This window comes from Coregonus lavaretus, assembly GCF_964263955.1.
Source record: "Coregonus lavaretus genome assembly, chromosome: 8".
Taxonomy (NCBI): Eukaryota; Metazoa; Chordata; class Actinopteri; order Salmoniformes; family Salmonidae; genus Coregonus; species Coregonus lavaretus.
Window position 1 is genome coordinate 62,871,295 of NC_139995.1, and position 25,108 is coordinate 62,896,402.

At 46.4% G+C, this 25,108-nt stretch overlaps 1 protein-coding gene across 1 annotated transcript; it reads right to left on the bottom strand.

Moving 5' to 3' along the window:
• Positions 1 to 436: 436 nt before the first annotated feature.
• Positions 437 to 23,708, bottom strand: tsen2 (TSEN2 tRNA splicing endonuclease subunit). The gene is made up of 11 exons (XM_084166604.1): positions 23,395 to 23,708; positions 23,084 to 23,150; positions 22,943 to 22,982; positions 20,730 to 21,279; positions 19,652 to 19,744; positions 12,465 to 12,515; positions 11,894 to 12,032; positions 4,048 to 4,084; positions 3,837 to 3,948; positions 2,821 to 2,910; positions 437 to 2,157 (listed from the first exon to the last, which is right to left on the bottom strand). Exons 1-11 carry the CDS (start codon positions 23,581 to 23,583, stop codon positions 2,098 to 2,100), a joined length of 1,428 nt encoding a protein of 475 aa, XP_084022730.1. The 5' UTR covers positions 23,584 to 23,708; the 3' UTR covers positions 437 to 2,097.
• Positions 23,709 to 25,108: the final 1,400 nt, after the last annotated feature.

The window sequence follows — 25,108 nt, forward strand, 5'->3', positions numbered from 1 at the left end:
TCCATTACCTCGTAGCCCTGCACATGGACTCGGTACTGGTACTCCATGTATATAGCCAAGTTATCGTTACTCATTGTGTATTTATTCCTCGTGTTATCTTTCTATAACTTTTCTCTCTGCATTGTTGGAAATGGCCCATAAGTCAGCATTTCACTGTTAGTCTCCACCTGTTGTTTATGAAGCATGTGGCAAATAAAATGTTATTTGATTGACAGTGAGGCCATGTTGTCTTCCTACACTAGAACACTGGGAATTACATTTACATTACATGCCTTAGACCACTGCGCCAACCAATTACCCAGGTCTCCTCTAGAGACCATCACCTTACACACACACAGAGCTAATGGATTAAGACAAGACAATTTATAGCATATTCTTAATCATAATCTCAATTTTTTACTTTTACTTTCGTCAAATAGAAAAAGTTGTTAAAAAGCATGTTCAAAAACAATGTTTATTGATACTTGATTGATAGTTACAACACTAAATTCCACTGAAAATCAGTCACTGAAATGGATGGAGGGCCTTCAGAAAGTATTCATACCCCTTGACTTATTCCACATTGTTGTTACAGCATGAATTCAATCATTATTTTCTCACCCATCTACACACAACACCCCATAGTGACAAAGTGAAAACATGTTTTTAGACATTTTTGCTAATTCATTGAAAATTAAATACTGACATCTCATTTACATAAGTATTCAGCTCCCCGAATCAAAACGTTGAGTCACCTTTGGCAGCGATTACAGCTGTGAGTCTTTCTGGGTAAGTCTAAGAGCTTTGCACACCTGGATAGTACAATATTCTTCTTAAAATTCTTCAAGCTGTGTCAAGTTTGTTGTTGATCATTGCTAGATAGCCATTTTCAAGTCTTGCCACAGATTGTCAAGCCGATTTAAGTCAAAACTATAACTAGGCCACTCAGGAACATTCAATGTCGTATTGGTAAGCAACTCCAGTATATATTTGTCCTTGTTTTTTAGGTTATTGTCCTGCTGAAAGGTGAATTTTGTCTCCCAGTGTCTGGTGGAAAGCAGACTGAACCAAGTTTTCCTCTAGGATTTAGCCTGTTCTTAGCTCTATTCCGTTTCATTTCATCATAACAAACTCCCTAGTCCTTGCCGATGACAAGCATACCCATAACATGATGCAGCCACCACCATGCTTGAAAATATGAAGAGTGGTACTCAGTGTTGTGTTGGATTTGCCCCAAACAGAACGCTTTGTATTCAGGACATAAAGTGAATTTCTTTGCCACATTTTCTGCAGTTTTTGGTGCCTTATTACAAACCGGATGCATGTTTTGGAATATTTTTATTCTGTACAGGCTTCCTTCTTTTCACTCTGTGATTTAGGTTAGTATTGTGGAGTAACTACAATGTTGTTGATCTATCCTCAGTTTTCTCCGATCACAGCCATTAAACTGTTTTTAAATCACCATTGGCCTCATGGTGAAATCCCTGAGCGGTTTCCTTCCTCTCCGGCAACTGAGTTAGGAAGGACGCCTGTATCTTTGTAGTGACTGGGTGTATCGATACACCATCCAAAGTGTAATTAATAACTTCACCATGCTCAAAGGGATATTCAATGTCTGCTTCTTTTATTTTTACCCATCTACCAATAGGTGCTCTTCTTTGTGAGGCATTGGAAAACCTCCCTGGTCTTTGTGGTTAAATCTGTGCTTGAAATTCACTGCTCGACTGAGGGACCTTACAGATGATTGTATGTGTGGGGTACAGAGATGAGGTAGTCATTCAAAAATCATGTTAAACACTATTATTGCACAGAGTGAGTCCATGCAACTTATGTGACTTAAGCAAAATGTGTACTCCTGAAATTATGTAGGCTTGCCATAACAAAGTAGTTAAATACAAGACATTTCAGTTTAAATTGTTATTAATTTTTAAAAATGTCTAAAAACATAATTCCACTTTGACATTATGGGGTATTGTGTGTAGGCCAGTGACACAAAATCAAAATGTTACCCATTTTAAATTCAGGCTGTAACGTAACAAAATGTGGAAAATGTCAAGGGGTGTGAATACTTTCTGAAGACACTATGTACACAGCAGACAAAAAAGTTAAGATGTCATGTCATATGTCGTCCGTCTCTGTCCGTTCTCGTGATGATATCCATCTGCTTAAAATAATCTCCTAAAGATGAACAGATTAGAGAGAAAGAGGAGAGATGAGAAGTAAAGGGTTAGCAGAGAAAGGGTTCAATATAAATATAACATGCCATTTAGCAGACGCTTTTATCTAAAGCGACTTACAGTCATGTGTGCATGAATTTTTACGTATGGGTGGTCCTGGGGATCGAACCCACTACCCTGGCGTTACAAGCGCCATGCTCTACCAATTGAGCTACAGAGGACCACCCATAACAGAGAAAGGGTTAACAGAGAGAGGGTTAACAGAGAAAGGGTTAACAGAGAGAGGGTTAACAGAGAGAGGGTTAACAGAGAGAGGGTTAACAGAGAGAGGGTTAACAGAGAAAGGGTTAACAGAGAAAGGGTTAGGGTTAACAGAGAAAGGGTTAACAGAGAAAGGGTTAACAGAGAAAGGGTTAACAGAGAAAGGGTTAACAGAGAAAGGGTTAACAGAGAAAGGGTTAGGGTTAACAGAGAGAGGGTTAACAGAGAAAGGGTTAACAGAGAAAGGGTTAACAGAGAAAGGGTTAACAGAGAAAGGGTTAGGGTTAACAGAGAAAGGGTTAACAGAGAAAGAGTTAGGGTTAACAGAGAAAGGGTTAACAGAGAAAGGGTTAACAGATAAAGGGTTAACAGAGAAAGGGTTAGGGTTAGACGGAAGTCGTACCTGAACTGTGACCCTGCAGAGACAGTCTGGAGAGGAGAGATGTTCCTCTGTCAGGTGAGATGGGTAGATGATGTAGCACAGCATCAAGTCCTAGAATACAATACACAGGGTAGCCAAGCATCAAGTCCTAGAATACAATACACAGAGTAGCCAAGCATCAAGTCCTAGAATACAATACACAGGGTAGCCAAGCATCAAGTCCTAGAATACAATACACAGGGTAGCCAAGCATCAAGTCCTAGAATACAATACACAGAGTAGCCAAGCATCAAGTCCTAGAATACAATACACAGGGTAGCCAAGCATCAAGTCCTAGAATACAATACACAGAGTAGCCAAGCATCAAGTCCTAGAATACAATACACAGAGTAGCCAAGCATCAAGTCCTAGAATACAATACACAGGGTAGCCAAGCATCAAGTCCTAGAATACAATACACCGAGTAGCCAAGCATCAAGTCCTAGAATACAATACACAGGGTAGCCAAGCATCAAGTCCTAGAATACAATACACAGGGTAGCCAAGCATCAAGTCCTAGAATACAATACACAGGGTAGCCAAGCATCAAGTCCTAGAATACAATACACAGAGTAGCCAAGCATCAAGTCCTAGAATACAATACACTATATATACACTACACACTAACTACTACATAGACTATATACTACACACTGCATATACTAACTATAATACAACTCAATATTAGAAAGGTGTTCTTAATGTTTTGTCCACTCAGTGTATTTTTACATCTTAGTTATCTGTCAGGTGAGATGGGTAGATGAGGTAGCACAGCATCCACTCCTGGAATACCATATGGTTGACTTAGAGTTACTTAGTTATGAGAATGTGTATGTTATTGTGAACATATTTGTATTAGGTGTAGACACCACCATGAATATGCCCCAAGGATAGGTAGGGGTGCATACAAATCCTAAAATTAGAATTTAATTATATTAGAAATAACATTGTAATTCTATGGTGGGCTGGACCCAGGCAGTAAGGTGAAGGTGCATTACCTTGGAAACGTTGCCGGTAATCCTGCTGAGAGCAGCCAGAGACCTCCAGCTGAACGGCCGTAGAGCCCCTCCTCTGCACGGCTGGTGTACCTTCTCAACCACCACAGAGTAACTAGAGGGAGTGGGATGGAGATCAATATCTCAGATAAACACTGTTTAAACAATTAGTGGATCTCAATGGAAATGTTAATGTACTGTAATTCATACAAACCTTGAATGGTAGAAAGGTGGTCCTTTTCGGTAAAGCACTGCATGGAAGAGAAAATACAGCACAAGCCAATAAGACTAACAGAATCATCATAGCATCAAGAATCAAGACATCTGAGCGTCAAGAGTGTTTTGTTATGGTTGGAGGATCACAGTCAACCCATTAAAATAGGGGAGTCTAACTCATTCAATGGAGGGTCTAGTGTCTGCTGGTCTTTCCTTTCAACAGAGACCTAGACAACCAGGTGAGGGGAGTTCCTTACTAAGACCTAGACAACCAGGTGAGGGGAGTTCCTTACTAAGACCTAGACAACCAGGTGAGGGGAGTTCCTTACTAAGACCTAGACAACCAGGTGAGGGGAGTTCCTTACTAAGACCTAGACAACCAGATGAGGGGAGTTCCTTACTAAGACCTAGACAACCAGGTGAGGGGAGTTCCTTACTAAGACCTAGACAACCAGGTGAGGGGAGTTCCTTACTAAGACCTAGACAACCAGGTGAGGGGAGTTCCTTACTAAGACCTAGACAACCAGGTGAGCGGAGTTCCTTACTAAGACCTAGACAACCAGGTGAGGGGAGTTCCTTACTAAGACCTAGACAACTATGTGGGGAGTTCCTTACTAAGACCTAGACAACCAGGTGAGGGGAGTTCCTTACTAAGACCTAGACAACCAGGTGAGGGGAGTTCCTTACTAAGACCTAGACAACTAGATGGGGAGTTCCTTACTAAGACCTAGACAACCAGGTGAGCAGAGTTCCTCACTAAGACCTAGACAACCAGGTGAGGGGAGTTAACCCATTAAACTAACAGTGAAACTATACCGCAAACATTCACAGTCAACCAATTAAACAGTGAATCTAAACCGCAAAGATTCACGGTTGTCATGACTCTCCTTGTAGAGGTGCCAGATCAGCTTGACACATGGTTGGGGAGAGGGGGGGTTGGGCCGGTTTTATGACTTAACAGCCGGTCATAAATAGTTTGCAGACTGAAATCTCTGTTATAGAGAGACTTTTGCCGCCAAAACCTTTTTCTCCAAAAGATTGGACATTAGAACATTATTTCTAACATCCAAATGTTTGGAATGTTTGGTGGGGATGTAAACAATAATCATGTGGTTTATTATTTTGTGATGTCATTAAGGATGGTATAACAAATGAACTAACTCTGAAAGTTTCTGGGTCGGGTTTGGGTTAGGGTTAGCATCTAAATGGTTCGCATTCTGGGTCGGGTTTGCATCTAAATGGTTCGCATTCTGGGTCGGGTTTGCATCTAAATGGTACGCATTCTGGGTCGGGTTTGCATCTAAAGTGTTCGCATTCTGGGTCGGGATTGCATCTAAATGGTACGCATTCTGGGTCGGGTTTGCATCTAAATGGTACGCATTCTGGGTCGGGTTTGCATCTAAATGTTGTATAAAATATATGATAAGTATGAGAATACTTTTGTGATGATAGGAATGTGATTTTAGTCTACTAATAAGATAATAGTTTTTCATATAAACTATGCACAGTGACTAGCCACGCCCGAGTGACATCAGAGATCGTGTCATCACGATGGAACGCCCCTTTTACCCAGAGGGCATAAAAACAGCTTGAAAAACAAATTAACCTTTAGACCTGGAAGCGTGGAGCTGTGGCTACATGGCTTGAAATGGTTAGACCAGGAAGCGTGGAGCTGTGGCTACATGGCTTAAAATGGTTAGACCAGGAAGCGTGGAGCTGTGGCTACATGGCTTAAAATGGTTAGACCAGGAAGCGTGGAGCTGTGGCTACATGGCTTAAAATAGTTAGACCAGGAAGCGTGGAGCTGTGGCTACATGGCTTAAAATGGTTAGACCAGGAAGCGTGGAGCTGTGGCTACATGGCTTAAAATGGTTAGACCAGGAAGCGTGGAGCTGTGGCTACATGGCTTAAAATGGTTAGACCAGGAAGCGTGGAGCTGTGGCTACATGGCTTAAAATGGTTAGACCAGGAAGCGTGGAGCTGTGGCTACATGGCTAAAATGGTTAGACCAGGAAGCGTGGAGCTGTGGCTACATGGCTTAAAATGGTTAGACCAGAAAACGTGGAGCTGTGGCTACATGGCTTAAAATGGTTAGACCAGGAAGCGTGGAGCTGTGGCTACATGGCTTAAAATGGTTAGACCAGGAAGCGTGGAGCTGTGGCTACATGGCTTAAAATGGTTAGACCAGGAAGCGTGGAGCTGTGGCTACATGACTTAAAATGGTTAGACCAGGAAGCATGGAGCTGTGGCTACATGGCTTAAAATGGTTAGACCAGAAAACGTGGAGCTGTGGCTACATGGCTTAAAATGGTTAGACCAGGAAGCGTGGAGCTGTGGCTACATGGCTTAAAATGGTTAGACCAGGAAGCATGGAGCTGTGGCTACATGGCTTAAAATGGTTAGACCAGGAAGCGTGGAGCTGTGGCTACATGGCTTAAAATGGTTAGACCAGGAAGCGTGGAGCTGTGGCTACATGGCTTAAAATGGTTAGACCAGGAAGCGTGGAGCTGTGGCTACATGGCTTAAAATGGTTAGACCAGGAAGCGTGGAGCTGTGGCTACATGGCTTAAAATGGTTAGACCAGGAAGCGTGGAGCTGTGGCTACATGGCTTAAAATGGTTAGACCAGGAAGCGTGGAGCTGTGGCTACATGGCTTAAAATGGTTAGACCAGGAAGCGTGGAGCTGTGGCTACATGGCTTAAAATGGTTCGACCAGAAAACGTGAGAGTGGCGACTGCACGTTTAGAATGGTTAGACCTTTGAATGAGAAAGACCAGACAACATGAAGCGCGAGCTCACGTTACAAATGGTTGAACCTCTACAGACCAGAAAACGTGAGACGGTAGTCCATACGTTTCAAATGATGAAACTCTCAATCTCTACACGAGAAGAAGACCACACACTAGACCGTAGCGTTATCAGTCTGCAGCTGGCATGTAAAGTTGTCTAGACCTTTCACTAAAGACACCAGTTGGGAAGGACCATCCCTCTCAGACAACCGTTGGTACATCTGAAGTATCTATTCTAACGAACACTCCATTCGAAGACAAGCCGAGTCTCACCGAAGTGGGATAGGACACTCAAACCCTTTTTGAGAAAGTGGTTCAACAGAGAGATGACGATCAAGGACAGCTACGCGTAAATATGCATTGCGGGAGGCCCCGCTCTCTCCTTTCCCAGATGTTTAGTTCATTTTATTCCGATCTCCTCTGCATTATTGTAGCCATCTGCTGCAGCCTGTCAACTATGTCTCTGCCTATCCCTGTTCTCTCCTCTCCGCACAGGCTACACAAACGCCTCACACCGCGTGGCTGCTGCCTCTCTAACCTGGTGGTCCCTGCACGCACGACCCACGTGGAGTTCCAGGTCTCAGGCAGCCTCTGGAACTGCCGTTCTGCTGCCAACAAGGCAGACTTCATCCCAGCCTATGCTACCCTCCAGTCCCTCGACTTCTTGGCGCTGACGGAAACATGGATTACCACTGAAAACACTGCTACTCCTGCTGCTCTCTCCTCGTCTGACCATGTGTTCTCGCATACCCCGAGAGCATCTGGTCAGCGGGGTGGTGGCACAGGAATCCTCATCTCTCCCAAGTGGACATTCTCAATTTTTCCCCTGACCCATCTGTCTGTCTCCTCATTTGAATTCCATGCTGTCACAGTCACTAGCCCATTTAAGCATAATATCCTTGTCATCTATCGCCCTCCAGGTTCCCTTGGAGAGTTCATCAATGAGCTTGACGCCTTGATAAGTTCCTTTCCTGAGGATGGCTCACCCCTCACAGTTCTGGGGGATTTCAACCTCCCTACGTCTACATTTGACTCATTTCTCTCTGCCTCCTCCTTTCCACTCCTCTCCTCTTTTGACCTCACCCTCTCACCGTCCCCCCCTACTCACAAGGCAGGCAATACGCTTGACCTCATCTTTACTAGATGCTGTTCTTCTACTAATCTCACTGCAACTCCCCTCCAAGTCTCCGACCACTACTTTGTATCCTTTTCCATCTCCCTCTCCTCCAACACTACTCACTCTGCCCCTACACAGATGGTAATGCGCCGTCGCAACCTTCGCTCTCTCTCTCCCGCTACTCTCTCCTCTTCCATCCTATCATCTCTTCCCTCTGCTCAATCCTTCTCCCTCCAATCTCCTGATTCTGCCTCCTCAACCCTCCTCTCCTCCCTTTCTGCATCCTTTGACTCTCTATGTCCCCTATCCTCCCGGCCGGCTCGGTCCTCCCCTCCAGCTCCGTGGCTTGATGACTCATTGCGAGCTCACAGAACAGAGCTCCGGGCAGCTGAGCGGAAATGGAAGAAAACTAGACTCCCTGCAGACCTGGCATCTTTTCACTCCCTCCTCTCTACATTTTCTTCATCTGTTTCTGCTGCTAAGGCCACTTTCTACCACTCTAAATTCCAAGCATCCGCCTCTAAACCTAGGAAGCTCTTTGCCACATTCTCCTCCCTGCAAAATCCCCCCCCCCCTCCCTCTCTGTGGATGACTTCGTCAACCATTTTGAAAAGAAGGTTGACGACATCCGATCCTCGTTTGTTAAGTCAAATGACACTGCTGGTTCTGCTCACACTGCCCTACCCTATGCTTTGACTTCTTTCTCCCCTCTCTCTCCAGATAAAATCTTGCGACGGCAGGCCGCCCAACAACCTGCCCGCTTGACCCTATCCCCTCCTCTCTTCTCCAGACCATCTCCGGTGACCTTCTCCCTTACCTCACCTCGCTGATCAACTCATCCTTGACCGCTGGCTATGTCCCTTCCGTCTTCAAGAGAGCGAGAGTTGCACCCCTTCTCAAAAAACCAACACTCGATCCCTCTGATGTCAACAACTACAGACCAGTATCCCTTCTTTCTTTTCTCTCCAAAACTATTGAGCGTGCCGTCTTTAGCCAACTCTCTTGCTATCTCTCTCAGAATGACCTTCTTGATCCAAACCAGTCAGGTTTCAAGACTGGTCATTCAACTGAGACTGCTCTTCTCTGTGTCACAGAGGCTCTCCGCACTGCTAAAGCTAACTCTCTCTCCTCTGCTCTTGTCCTTCTAGACCTGTCTGCTGCCTTTGATACTGTGAACCATCAGATCCTCCTCTCCACCCTCTCCGAGCTGGGCATCTCCGGCGCGGCTCACTCTTGGATTGCGTCCTACCTGACCGGTCGCTCCTACCAAGTGGCGTGGCGAGAAGCTGTCTCCGCACCACGTGCTCCTCCTATTCTCGCTATACACCAAGTCACTTGGCTCTGTCATATCCTCACATGGCCTCTCCTATCATTGCTACGCTGACGACACACAACTAATCTTCTCCTTTCCCCCTTCTGATAACCAGGTGGCGAATCGCATCTCTGCATGTCTGGCAGACATATCAGTATGGATGACGGATCACCACCTCAAGCTGAACCTCGGCAAGACGGAGCTGCTCTTCCTCCCGGGGAAGGACTGCCCGTTCCATGATCTCGCCATCACGGTTGACAACTCCGTTGTGTCCTCCTCCCAGAGTGCGAAGAGCCTTGGCGTGACTCTGGACAACACCCTGTCGTTCTCCGCTAACATCAAGGCGGTGACCCGATCCTGTAGGTTCATGCTCTACAACATTCGGAGAGTACGACCCTGCCTTACACAGGAAGGTACACAGGTCCTAATCCAGGCACTTGTCATCTCCCGTCTGGATTACTGCAACTCGCTGTTGGCTGGGCTCCCTGCCTGTGCCATTAAACCCCTACAACTCATCCAGAATGCCGCAGCCCGTCTGGTGTTCAACCTTCCTAAGTTCTCTCACGTCACCCCGCTCCTCCGCACACTCCACTGGCTTCCAGTTGAAGCTCGCATCTGCTACAAGACCATGGTGCTTGCCTACGGAGCTGTGAGGGGAACGGCACCTCCGTACCTTCAGGCTCTGATCAGTCCCTACACCCAAACGAGGGCACTGCGTTCATCCACCTCTGGCCTGCTGGCTCCCCTATCTCTGCGGAAGCATAGTTCCCGCTCAGCCCAGTCAAAACTGTTCGCTGCTCTGGCACCCCAATGGTGGAACAAGCTCCCTCACGACGCCAGGACAGCGGAGTCACTCACCACCTTCGGGAGACATTTGAAACCCCACCTCTTTAAGGAATACCTGGGATAGGATAAAGTAATCCTTCTACCCCCCCCCCCCCCCCCCCAAAAAAAAACATTGTAAAGTGGTTATCCCACTGGCTATAAGGTGAATGCACCTATTTGTAAGTCGCTCTGGATAAGAGCGTCTGCTAAATGACGTAAATGTAAATGTAATTGCATTTCTTATCCGAATGAGTGGTGGTTTCCAAATGTAACAACGATAAGTTGAATCTCTGTCTCTTACTTTCACTCTCTTTCTATTGACCCTCCTTCCCATAACATTTTAGTCATTTAGCAGACACTCTCACCCAGAGCGACTTACAGTTGGTGAGTGCATACATTATTTTTTATTTATTTCATACTGGCCCCCCGTGGGAATCGAACCCACAACCCTGGCGTTGCAAACGCCATGCTCTACCAACTGAGCTACATCCCTGCCGGCCATTCCTTCCCCTACCCTGGACGACGCTGGGCCAATTGTGCGCCGCCCCATGGGTCTCAATTTTAGAATAAGGCTGTAACGTAACAAAATGTGGAAAAGGTCAAGGGGTCTGAATACTTTCCGAAGGCACTTTATCTCAAAATCATTGTCATGTGGTTCATCAAAATTCTATCCAAAACTAAATGAAAATGATACAAACTTAAAAAGTAACTTCTATTGCCAACTATGTAAAAATAGCCTCCATAAAGCCAACAAATAAAATCATTGCAGCCTGCAGGTAGAAAATATCCTGATGAAAATAAATATCCTATAAATCACATTGGCTACACATGGCCTGTCTGCAACGAACTGGAAACACTGTATAAAATATTCTAGGTCCTCAGAGTTTCCTGCCAGTGACAGACACAGCTGTAGGATAAGAAGCAGTGCTTGACTTGGGCAGGAGCTCACCTGAGCTGAGTACTCAAATGTTCTACTGCTTCAACTCCTGTTCCTGTTATAGAATATTCGCTCAAAAGTACTGTGGAGCTCCTGCATCTAAACGAACAGTACCAGAACCCAAGATGAGTACCGGAACCTATTAACCCTAACCCTAACCCTAACAGTACCAGCACCCAAAATGAGTACCGGAACCTATTTCAGTCCAAGTCAAGCACTGATAAGAAGTAATCAGGTACAGTGCCTTGCAAAAGTATTCATCCCCTTTGGCGTTTTTCCTATTTTGTAGCATTACAACCTGTAATTTAAATGGATTTTTATTTGGATTTCATGTAATGGACATACACAAAATAGTCCAAATTGGTGAAGTGAAATGAAAAAAATAACTTGTTTCAAATAATTCAAAAAAATAAATAACGGAAAAGTGGTGCGTGCTATGAAGCCCCTAAATAAGATCTGGTGCAACCAATTACCTGGGCAAAAAATCCCAGTGGCTAGATGTGCCAAGCTTATAGAGACATACCCCAAGAGACTTGCAGCTGTAATTGCTGCAAAAGGTGGCTCTACAAAGTATTGACTTTGGGGGGGGTGAATAGTTATGCACGCTCAAGTTCTGTTTTTTTGTCTTATTTCTTGTTTGTTTCACAATAAAACATATTTTGCATCTTCAAAGTGGTAGGCATGTTGTGTAAATGAAATTATACAACCCCCCCCCAAAAAAATCCATTTTAATTCCAGGTTGTAAGGCAACAAAATAACAAAAATGCCAAGGGGGGTGAATACATTCACAAGCCACTGTATATATCAATGAATTGGCGAGGGCACTAAAACAGTCTGCAATAAATTAACTTATTATTAACTCACTGAGGTCAGTCCCGTACTTCACCCCAGGCTTGGGCACCCACCCCCTGCTGCGGAAGTAATGGTAGGCCATGTATGAAGTCTCAAAGTGGGGCTGGACCGACCGGAACATCTCCCACAGCTGGAGCACAGACAACGGCTCCTGAAGAGGGTTAGGGTTAGAACAAACAAGACTCTTACCAAACAAGACTCTTACCAAACAAGACTCTTACCAAACAAGACTCTTACCAAACAAGACTCGCACCATTTAGATTTTAGTCATTTAGCAGACACTCTCACCCAGAGCGACTTACAGTTAGTGAGAGCATACATTATTTTTTATTTTTTTCATACTGGCCCCCCGTGGGAATCGAACCCACAACCCTGGCGTTGCAAACGCCATGCTCTACCAACTGAGCTACATCCCTGCCGGCCATTCCCTCCCCTACCCTGGACGACGCTGGGCCAATTGTGCGCCGCCCCGTGGGTCTCCCGGTCGCGGCCGGCTACGACAGAGTAAACAAACATGCACCATAACAGCAAAGGCTTTAGTTAATATGACGTATAATATGTTTATAAGACTGTAGCTTCTTACCTCATTGTAGTAAACTGAAAGGCATCCTAATGCATAGACCAAGAAGAAAGCCTGAAAGAAGAAAATAATGTTCAAAAGATTAGAAAAAGAGAAATACAGCGGGAGGACCCTACTCCTAATGTTGGGGTGCTATCTAAAGATCTATCCCTAGGTCACTGGTCACCAACCGGTCGATCTATCCCTAGGTCAGTGGTCACCAACCGGTCGATCTATCCCTAGATCAGTGGTCACCAACCGGTCGATCTATCCCTAGGTCAGTGGTCACCAACCGGTCGATCTATCCCTAGATCAGTGGTCACCAACCGGTCTATCTATCCCTAGATCAGTGGTCACCAACCGGTCGATCTATCCCTAGGTCAGTGGTCACCAACCGGTCGATCTATCTATCCCTAGGTCAGTGGTCACCAACCGGTCGATCTATCTATCCCTAGGTCAGTGGTCACCAACCGGTCGATCTATCTATCCCTAGGTCAGTGGTCACCAACCGGTCGATCTATCCCTAGGTCAGTGGTCACCAACCGGTCGATCTATCCCTAGGTCAGTGGTCACCAACCGGTCGATCTATCCCTAGGTCAGTGGTCACCAACCGGTCGATCTATCCCTAGATCAGTGGTCACCAACCGGTCGATCTATCCCTAGGTCAGTGGTCACCAACCGGTCGATCTATCCCTAGGTCAGTGGTCACAAACCGGTCGATCTATCCCTAGGTCAGTGGTCACCAACCGGTCGATCTATCCCTAGATCAGTGGTCACCAACCGGTCGATCTATCCCTAGGTCAGTGGTCACCAACCGGTCGATCTATCCCTAGGTCAGTGGTCACCAACCGGTCGATCTATCCCTAGGTCAGTGGTCACCAACCGGTCGATCTATCCCTAGGTCAGTGGTCACCAACCGGTCGATCTATCCCTAGGTCAGTGGTCACCAACCGGTCGATCTATCCCTAGATCAGTGGTCACCAACCGGTCGATCTATCCCTAGATCAGTGGTCACCAACCGGTCGATCTCCAAGCCTTTCCTAGTAGATCACCAAACATTTCTGTAAAAAGACCAACGATAAAGCCTTGTATCTCCTATTTTTTTATTTGCTCTGTTTGCGGTAAGTGCACTTGATTCAGCTGGCCTGCACACCGGGTAGTCGAAGTGTTCCCATTTTGAACCATTTCATGTGTCTGAAGGTACAAACTCCGCCTAACCGGCGGGCCCAGAGAGCAAATCAAGTGCACCTATAATAGGTCTACCGCTGGCCTATCAAATAGCTTAGATCACCTGCAGCTTCCACGATCCCACAGCGAAGTTGATAGTCGACCCCACCTCCTGATGTGATGGAGGTGATGGAGGTCATTGGTAAGTTAAAGATAGCAGCAGGTCATGATGAGATTGGTGCCTCTTTGGTGCCTCCAGTGTCTTCCTCGATCACTGAGCCTCTAACGTACAGTGCATTCGGAAAGTATTCAGACCGCTTCCCTTTTTCCACATTTTGTTTCTTTACAGCCTTATTCTAAAATTGAATAAATAAATGTTTTCCCTCAATCTACACACAATACCCCATAACGACAAAGCAAAAACAGGTTTTTAGAAATGTTTGCAAATGAATTAAAAAATAAAAAACAGAAATACCTTATTTACATACAGTAACAGTCAAAAGTCTGGACACCTACTCATTCAAGGGTTTTTCTTTATTTTTACTATTTTCTACATTGGCCTGATTCACACAGTCCCCTCTGAACAGTTGATGTTGAGATGTGTCTGTGACTTTAACTCTGATGCATTTATATTGGGCTGCAATTTCTGAGGCTGGTAACTCTAATGAACTTATCCTCTGCAGCAGAGGTAACTCTGGGTCTTCCATTCCTGTGGCGGTCCTCATGAGAGCCAGTTTCATCATAGCGCTTGATGGTTTTTGCGACTGCACTAGAAGAAACTTTCAAAGTTCTTGACATTTTCTGTATTGACTGACCTTCATGTCTTAAAGTAATGGACTGTCGTTTATCAAATCAAATCGTATTTGCCACATGCGCCGAATACAACAGGTGTAGACCTTACAGTGAAATGCTTACTTACAAGCCCTTAACCAACAATGGAAATTGGCTCCAATCATGCACCGTCCACAGGGTATGGCATGACATTGCAAAATGGAGTGATAGCCTTCCTTCTTCAAGATCCCTTTTACCCTGTACAAATCTCCCACTTTACCACCACCAAAGCACTCCCAGACCATCACATTGCCTCCACCATGCTTGACAGATGGCATCAAGCACTCCTCCAGCATCTTTTCATTTGGTCTGCGTCTCACAAATGTTCTTCTTTGTGATCCGAACACCTCAAACTTCGATTTGTCTGTTCATAACACTTGTTTCCAATCTTCCTCTGTCCAGTGTCCGTGTTCTTTTTCCCATCTTAATCTTTTCTTTTTATTGGCCAGTCTAAGATATGGCTTTTTCTTTGCAACTCTGCCTAGGTCAGCATCCCGGAGTCGTCTCTTCACTGTTGATGTTGACTGGTGTTTTGCGGGTACTATTTAATGAAGCTGCCAGTTGAGGACCTGTGAGGCGTCTGTTTCTCAACCTAGACACTAATATATTTATCCTCTTGCTCAGTTGTGCACCGGGGCCTCCCACTCCTCTTTCTATTCTGGTTAGAGCCAGTTTGCGCTGTTCTGTGAAGGGAGTAGTACACAGCATTGTGCACATTTAACATGCTGGTAGAAATTAGGTAGAACGGATTTAAGTTTCCCTGCATTAAAGTCCCCGGCCACTAGGAGCGCTGCCTCTGGATGAACATTTTCCTGCTTGCTTATGGCCTTATACAGCTCATTGAGTGCAATCTTAGTGCCAGCATCGGTTTGTGGTGGTAAATAGACAGCTACGAAAAATATAGATGAAAACTCTCTTGGTAAATAGTATGGTCTACAGCTTATAATGAGGTACTCTACCTCAGGCGGGCAAAACCTTGAGACTTCCTTAGTATTAGATTTTATGCACCAGCTGTTGTTTACAAATATACACAGACCGCCACCCCTTGTCTTACCGGAGTCAGCCGTTCTATCCTGCCGATGTAGCGTATAGCCCGCCAGCTGTATGTTATCCATGTCGTCGTTCAGCCACGACTCAGTGAAACATAAGATATTACAGTTTTTAATGTCCCGTTGGTAGGATAACCGTAATCTTAGGTCGTCCAATTTATTTTCAAATGATTAAACGTTGGCTAATAGGATTGATGGAAGAGGCAGTTTACTCGCTCGCCGTCGGATCCTTACAAGGCACCCCGACCTACGTCCACGATATCTCTGTCTCTTTCTCATGCGAATGACGGGGATTTGGGCCTTGTCGGGTGTCTGTCGAATATCCTTCGAGTCCGACTCGTTGAAGAAAAAATCTTCGTCCAATACGAGGTGAGTAATCGCTGTCCTGATATCCAGAAGCTCTTTTTGGTCATAAGAGACGGTGGCAGAAACATTATGTACAGAATAAATTACAAATAACGCGGAAAAACACACAATTGGTTAGAGGGCCGTAAAACGGCGCCATCTGAAGTAATTTGCTTATTTGAGCTTTTCTTGCCATAATATGGACTTGGTCTTTTACCAAATAGGGCTATCTTCTGTATACCTTGTCACAACACAACTGATTGGATCAAACACATTAAGAAGGAAATAAATTCCATAACTTTTAAGAAGGCACATTTGTTAATTGAAATGCATTCCAGGAGACTACCTCATGAAGCTGGTTGAGAGAATGCCAAGAGTGTGCAATGTAAAAAATAGTAAAAATTAAGAAAAACCCTTGAATGAGTAGGTGTCCAAACTTTTGATTGGTAGTGTAAGTATTCAGACCCTTTGCTATGAGACTCGAAAATGACCTCAGGTGCATCCTGTTTCCATTGATCATCCTTGAAATGTTTCTACAACTTGATTGGAGTCCACCTGTGGTAAATTCAATTGATTGGACATGATTTGGAAAGGCACACACGTGTCTATATAAAGGTCCCACAGTTGACAGTGCATGTCAGAGCAAAAACCAAGCCATGAGGTCGAAGGAATTGTCCGAGACAGGATTGTGTCGAGGCACAGATCTGGGGAAGGGTACCAAGACATTTCTGCAGCACTGAAGCTACCCAAGAACACAGTGGCCTCCATCATTCTTAAATGGAAGAAGTTTGGAATCACCAAGACTCTTCCTAGAGCTGGCTGCCCGGCCAAACTGAGCAATCGCGGGAGAAGGGCCTTGGTCAGGGTGGTGACCAAGAACCCGATGGTCACTCTGACAGAGCTCCAGAGTTCCTCTGTGGAGATGGGACAACCTTCCAGAAGGACAACCATCTCTGCAGCACTCCACCAATCAGGCCTTTATGGTAGAGTGGCCAGATGGAAGCCACTCCTCAGTAAAAGGCACATGACAGCATGCTTGGAGTTTGCCAAAAGGCAGCTAAAGGACTCTCAGACCATGAGAAACAAGATTCTCTGGAATGGTGAAACCAAGATTGAACTCTTTGGCCTGAATGCCAAGTGTCACGTCTGAAGGAAACCTGGCACCATCCCTACTGTGAAGCATGGTGGTGGCAGCATCATGCTGTGAGGATGTTTTTCAGCAGCAGGGACTGGGAGACTAGTTAGGATCGCGGGAAAGATGAACGGAGCAAAGTACAGAGAAATCCTTGATGAAAACCTGCTCCAGAGCGCTTAGGACCTCAGACTGGGGTGAAGGTTCTCCTTCCAACAGGATAACGGCCCTAAGCACACAGGCAAGACAACGCAGGAGTGGCTTCCGACAAGTCTCTGAATGTGCTTGAGTGGCCCAGCCAGAGCCCGGACTTGAACCCGATCGAACATCTCTGGAGAGACCTGAAAATAGCTGTGCAGCGACGCTCCCCATCCAACTTGACAGAGCTTGAGAGGATCTGCAGAGAAGAATGGGAAAAACTCCCCAAATACAGGTGTGCCAAGCTTGTAGCGTCATACCCAAGAAGACTCAAGTCTGTAATTGCTGCCAAAGGTGCTTCAACAAAGTACTGAGTAAAGGGTCTGAATACTTATGTAAATGTAATATTTCCGGGTTTTTTCAAACATTTCTAAAAATCTGTTTTTGCTTTGTCATTATGGGGTATTGTGTGTAGATTGATAAGGGGAAAAAAATATTTAATCAATTTAGAATAAGGCTGTAATGTAACAAAATGTGGGAAAATAATCAAGGGATCTGAATACTTTCCGAATGCATTATATACCTCACGTTTTGAAATATAATTTGTAAATGGTCTGAGAAGATCATCATTGGCAGGTCAATTCAAGCGTAGCCAATATCCAGTGATAATGTACTGGACCTACAGCCTACTGCACAAACCTCACTGCTACAGAACTCTTTAATTGGTTCATGTTGCAGAGGCTTACGTTTTTTAAAAGTCATTTAAAAAAAGTTTCTGAGCAGTAGATCTCGGCCTGCATTTTGACTCAGAAAATGATGTCTGCTCAGAAAATGTTGCGGAACACTGCCCTAGATAATGGCACTCTAGTGCACAGTATTGGTGGTGCTAGTGGAGGTGTCACCAGGACAGGGTTGGTTGTGGGGACAGAGGACAGGATTGGTCGTAGGGACAGAGGACAGGGAGGGTTGTGGGGACAGAGGACAGGATTGGTCGTGGGGACAGAGGACAGGGAGGGTTGTGGGGACAGAGGACAGGGAGGGTTGTGGGTACGGAGGTGAGTTGAGTCACTCAGCCTCACTTCAGAACACTAACAGCTCTGTGAGGTCACACAATTAACTCCAATACCCCTCTAACTCAGCAGAGCTCACACAGCAGACCCAGACCTCACACAGCAGACCCAGACCTCACACAGCAGACCCAGAGCTCACACAGCAGACCCAGAGCTCACACAGCAGACCCAGACCTCACACAGCAGACCCAGACCTCACACAGCAGACCCAGACCTCACACAGCAGACCCAGACCTCACACAGCAGACCCAGACCTCACACAGCAGACCCAGACCTCACACAGCAGACCCAGACCTCACACAGCAGACCCAGAGCTCACACAGCAGACCCAGACCTCACACAGCAGACCCAGACCTCACACAGCAGACCCAGACCTCACACAGCAGACCCAGAGCTCACACAGCAGACCCAGACCTCACACAGCAGACCCAGACCTCACACAGCAGAGCTCACACAGCAGACCCAGACCTCACACAGCAGACCCAGACCTCACACAGCAGACCCAGACCTCACACAGCAGACCCAGAGCTCACACAGCAGACCCAGACCTCACACAGCAGACCCAGACCTCACACAGCAGACCCAGACCTCACACAGCAGACCCAGACCTCACACAGCAGACCCAGACCTCACACAGCAGACCCAGACCTCACACAGCAGACCTCACACAGCAGAGCTCACACAGCAGACCCAGACCTCACACAGCAGACCCAGACCTCACACAGCAGACCCAGAGCTCACACAGCAGACCCAGACCTCACACAGCAGACCCAGACCTCACACAGCAGACCCAGACCTCACACAGCAGACCCAGACCTCACACAGCAGACCCAGACCTCACACAGCAGACCCAGACCTCACACAGCAGACCCAGAGCTCACACAGCAGACCCAGACCTCACACAGCAGACCCAGACCTCACACAGCAGACCCAGAGCTCACACAGCAGACCCAGACCTCACACAGCAGACCCAGACCTCACACAGCAGACCCAGACCTCACACAGCAGACCCAGACCTCACACAGCAGACCCAGACCTCACACAGCAGACCTCACACAGCAGAGCTCACACAGCAGACCCAGACCTCACACAGCAGACCCAGACCTCACACAGCAGACCCAGAGCTCACACAGCAGACCCAGACCTCACACAGCAGACCCAGAGCTCACACAGCAGACCCAGACCTCACACAGCAGACCTCACACAGCAGCTCTTCAGAAAAAGGAAACCATGTATCCTGCTGGAGTGTCAGATCTGAGCTGTTCATTATTCCCCTGAGTCAGGAGGACTGAGGGTTGGTCTTAGCACTGACACACACGTTTCTCTAACACAACTCCTCCTCCTCCTCATCATCATCAGATCCAGCTGTGACAATACAATCCTCATGAACATGTTATTGATTCCCTCCATCACAGCCAAACTATGGTTCAGGACAACTAGAATAGAGAAGAATACAGAGAAGAGTGGATGGTGTCTTACCTCCTCCAGAGTCAGTTGTAGGTACTCTAGCAGTCTGAAGGGGTTGACTCTACACACTCTCCTCACCGTCATCCCTGGCCCTGGTCTACCCTGCTGGAACACACAGAACCACAACACATCCGTTAGAAACATGATCCCAGAACACATCCGTTAGAAACATGATCCCAGAACACATCAGTTAGAAACATGATCCCAGAACACATCCGTTAGAAACATGATCCCAGAACACATCCGTTAGAAACATGATCCCAGAACACATCAGTTAGAAACATGATCCCAGAACACATCCGTTAGAAACATGATCCCAGAACACATCCGTTAGAAACATGATCCCAGAACACATCCGTTAGAAACATGATCCCAGAGCCTCCCGAGTGGCGCAGCGGTCTATGTAAGATCACAGATCCTCCAACACATCGCAGTGTTCACTACAGCCTGGGGTTCGATCCGGGAGTCCCATAGGGCGGTGCAGAATTGGTCCAGCGTCGTCCGGGATAGGGGAGGGTTTGGCCGGGGAGCTTTCCTTGGCCCATCGCGCTCTAGCGACTCCTTGTGGCAGGCCGGGCGCCTGCAAACAGACTTCAGTCGTCAGTTGAAAAGTGTTTCCTCCGACACATTGGTGCGGCTGGCTTCCAGGTTAAGCGAGCAGGTGTTAAGGAGCAGTGCGGCTTGGCGGGTCATGTTTCGGAGGACGCATGACTCGACCTTCGCCTCTCCTGAGCCCATTGGGGAGTTGCAGCAATGAGACAAGATCGTAACTACCAATTGGATATCACAAAATTGGGGAGAAAAAGGGGGTAAAATAAAAATATATATAATTAAATAAAAACAAGATCCCAAAACACATCAGTTACATTATTATCATCTTATCTTGTCAATAATAACACTGTTAACAAGGTCTGACACAGTATGCCTAGGCTACACAGTTTATACAGACCATCACACTGAATAACGAGTCAGACCAGGACAAACTCCTGACTACAACTAGGGCCCAGAGGTTTTCCTGGTTGGGTCACCTGGTCAGGAAGAACTTGTGAGAAAATGTGTTAAATTATTTGTCCTGATAATTACACTTTACCTTGACAACACTGTTCTCCTCTTCCTCTTCCTCCTCCTCCATCACCAGTACATACTCATACCCACGGTCTGCCTCTGCCTGTCTGTCTCCCTGCAGGGTAAGGGTCTCCAGCACGCTGTCCTCCAGGCGACAGCCACAGTCAACCAGCCAGTCATCATGCTTGGAGCACCGGACCGTATCCAGGGCCGCCTGGTCTATCTGCTGGGGCTCCTGGGGGTACAGCTCAGCCAGGGGGTCGAACCGACCGTCTCCCTGCCTCCTAGGCCTCTTAGCCTGGGGACACTCACTGTCCTGCTCCCCCTGATCGTCTGGGCTGCAGGAGGCTAAGGCCTGGACCTGCTGTTCCCCTGTCCCTGCCTGCTCTGAGGCCATGTCCTGGAGTTTACCTGCCCCTGACCCGGTTTCCTCTCTTCTGTCATCATGTCCATTTTCCTCTCTGAGCTCTGGCTCCATTGGCTGACAAAGTCTCTGCAGCATCTGATTGACAACATCCTCCTCCAATCCCTGAGCTAGGAGTACGTCCCGTGCCCAGCTCAAATGCTTCTGGTACCTGGGAGAGAGGAGAGAGGTAGACTCATGCTGTGCAACTGGTAGACACCAATACACTACATTACCAAAAATATGTGGACACCTGCTTGTTGAACATCTCAATCCAAAATCATGGACATTAATATGGAATTGGTCCCCCCTTTGCTGCTATAACAGCCCCCACTCTTCTGGGAAGGCTTTCCACTAGATGTTGGAACATTGCTGAGGGGACTTGCTTCCATTCAGCCACAAGAGCACTGGGCACTGATGTTGGGCGATTAGGCCTGGCTCGCAGTCTGCGTTCCAATTCGTTCCAAAGCTGTTCGATGGGGTTGAGGTCAGGGCTCTGTGCAGGCCAGTCAAGTTCTTCCACACCAATCTCGACAAACCATTTCTGTATGGACCTCGCTTTGTGCACGGGGGCATTGTCATGCTGAAACAGGAAAGGGCCTTCCCCAAACTGTTGCCCCAAAGTTGGAAGCACAGAATAGAATGTAATTGTATGCTGTAGTGTTAAGATTTCCCTTCACTGGAACTAAGGGGCCTAGCCTGAATCATGAAAAACAGCCCCAGACCATTATTCCTCCTCCACCAAACTTTACAGTTGGCACTATGCATTAGGGCAGGTAGCGTTCTCCTGGCATCTGCCAAACCCTGATTCATCCGTTGGACTGCCAGATAGTGAAGCGTGATTCATCACTCCAGAGAACACGTTTCCACTGCTCCAGAGTCCAATGGCGGCGAGCTTTACACCACTCCAGCTGACGCTTGGCATCGCGCATGGTGACCTTAGGCTTGTGTGCGGCTGCTCGGCCAAGGAAACCCATTTCATGAAACTCCTGACGAACAGTTATTGTGCTGACGTTGCTTCCAGAGGCAGTTTGGAACTCGGTAGTAAGTGTTGCAACCGAGGAATACCTGGAATAGTATAAAGTAATCCTTCTACCCCCCCCCCCCCCCCCATAAAAAAAAAAGTGGTTGTCCCACTGGCTATCCTAAGTTGAATGCACCAATTTGTAAGTCGCTCTGGATAAGAGCGTCTGCTAAATGATGTAAATGTAAATGTACCAACACATCCTCCGAGAGCAACTTGTCCCAACCATCCAAGAACAGTTTGGTGACGAACAATGCCTTTTCCAGCATGATGGAGCACCTTGCCATAAGGCAAAAATGATAACTAAGTGGCTCGGGGAACAAATCATCAACATTTTGGGTCCATGGCCAGGAAACTCCCCAGACCTTAATCCCAATGAGAACTTGTGGTCAATCCTCAAGAGGCGGGTGGACAAACAAAACCCCACAAATTCTGACAAACTCCAAGCATTGATTATGCAAGAATGGGCTGCCATCAGTCAGGATGTGGCCCAGAAGTTAATTGACAGCATGCCAGGGCAGATTGCAGAGGTCTTGAAAAAGAAGGCTCAACACTGCAAATATTGACTCTTTGCATAAACGTAATGTAATTGTCAATAAAAGCCTTTGACACTTATGGAATGCTTGTAATTATACTTCAGTATACCATAGTAACATCTGACAAAAATATCTAAAAACACTGAAGCAGCAAACTTTGTGAAGACCAATACTTGTGTCATTCTCAAAACCTTTGACCACGACTGTATAGTTCAGAACATTCAGATGAGAGCTACTGCTGTAACCATCCAGTCCTGCTATCAACAGATACTTACTTGATCAGGGAGATGACAGGCAGAACTCTCTCACCAAACTCTACAGAGACGGAGAGAAGACACGTTTAGATGGGCCAGTTCTACAACACTGTTGACCAATCCAATAATAGGCCTTGAGAGAATTAGCAGTTGAATACTCACTTTCCCATTGGTGTGAGATACTGTGGTCTGGTCTGCTTCTTGATAAGATGCCTTTACCAAAGTAACCCTTGATAACAACATGACAAAGTCAAAATGAGCAGCTCCATAATCTTGGAAAATAACGAAATCTCGCGTGAACGCTTTTCACTACGGCTAGTTAGAGAAGTAGTGTGGGACTAGTAGCTAGCTTCATCATACTAGTAGCTAGCTTCATCATACTAGTAGCTAGCTTCATCATACTAGTAGCCTCCTCTCCAGTGGATGTATCTGAATATTTAGCTAAACAACAGAGCCTGCTGTCTGCTACACACCTTGCCGTAGAGAGCCTGTATGTGTTCAGGGTCCCTGACTATCACATGCTGGTTGACCATCTCTGCTCTGTAGATTAGGGTCTGCTGCAGCCTCGCTTCCTCCGCAGCCAGAGGGACCGGGAACGGGGCGTCATACGCCTCATACACTCTGGCCCGCCGTTTGGGCGCCTGGAACACCGCGTCCGTCATGGCGTTAAGTATGGACCTAACTGACAACACAGATGTTATTTGCCTTCTCCTCTTGTATGGATGCGGTACATTACTAGTACAAGCGGCAATGTGAACACACGCTGTTCAATGAGTGTTACACGAATTCCTTCCCTTGGAACGCACCGGTACATTAAACTTAGTTCCTAGCCACACTGAGTGTAATAAAGATTTCCAACCAGTAAGGGGAGATGTTTGTCATGTCAATGCCTGTTGGAGTCAGGAACCTAGTGTACCATCTACAACCATGATCATACTCAATTAGTATGCTTACAATTGCTTAAGGTCAACATCTTCAAACTATGATGTGGGTCCTAATGTTCCAACGTTTTTCAGCCTTATTCTCACTTGAAAATAGTTTTTGTGTGCAATAGGCTAAACCACACATTCTGTTAACATCTCCAGAGTGATCTGTCTTGCAATTTGTAGTCCATGACATTTCAGATTTACATATGATAATTTTTCACAAAGTAGTTTGTATGTAGTCAACTACTTTTTTAAAGTAACTTTAGTTAACTAAACTATATTTAAGGGTAGCTTTAGTGTAGTTTAACTTCTTCCAGTGTGAAGTAATTGGTAGCTTGGTAAGCTTGGGTCCCCTGTAGCTCAGTTGGTAGAGCATGGCGCTTGCAACGCCAGGGTTGTGGGTTCGTTTTCCACGGGGGTCCAGTATGAAAAAATGTATGCACTCACTAACTGTAAATTGCTCTGGATAAGAGCGTCTGCTAAAATCTAATCTATCTTTTTAGAGTAGCTTCTCCAACACTGATTAGTGTTGATGTTTAGAGTAGCGCAGGTTTGTATGATGATTAGTAAATACAGTGGTCCAGACACATGGAAAGATTTCAGCCATGGACGGAGCAAAGGTTGGCACTGACCCTGAATCCCTTCTTTCAAAACCAGCATCAGCACCAGTGACCTGACCCTAACCCTAACCTGACCCTAACCAGTACCAGTGACCTAACCCTAACCTGACCCTAACCAGCACCAGTGACCTGACCCTAACCCTAACCTGACCCTAACCAGCACCAGTGACCCTAACCCTAACCTGACCCTAACCAGTACCAGTGACCTGACCCTAACCCTAACCTGACCCTAACCAGTACCAGTGACCTAACCCTAACCCTAACCCTAACCTGACCCTAACCCTAACCCTAACCTGACCCTAACCCTAACCTGACCCTAACCAGTACCAGTGACCTGACCCTAACCCTAACCTGACCCTAACCAGTACCAGTGACCTGACCCTAACCCTAACCTGACCCTAACCAGTACCAGTGACCTGACCCTAACCCTAACCTGACCCTAACCAGTACCAGTGACCTGACCCTAACCCTAACCTGACCCTAACCCTAACCTGACCCTAACCTGACCCTAACCCTAACCTGACCCTAACCCACCCATCAGCCTTTGATGCATCATAATATTACCTAAGACTGCATCATGGTCACATGCCAGTGGAGTCAACAGAAAGGAAGGAATGCCCTCATTGCTCAGGCTACAGAGC

What these genes read in the sequence shown, in the direction of transcription:
- tsen2 (XM_084166604.1), bottom strand. Translation starts at nt 23,583, where the DNA reads ATGACGGACGCGGTGTTCCAGGCGCCCAAACGGCGGGCCAGAGTGTAT. An exon ending in TTACCGGCAACGTTTCCAAG is followed by an intron (nt 2,911 to 3,836) that starts GTAATGCACCTT and finishes ATTGTATTCTAG; the next exon opens with GACTTGATGCTGTGCTACAT. An exon ending in TCTGCAGGGTCACAGTTCAG is followed by an intron (nt 2,158 to 2,820) that starts GTACGACTTCCG and finishes GTTCATCTTTAG; the next exon opens with GAGATTATTTTAAGCAGATG.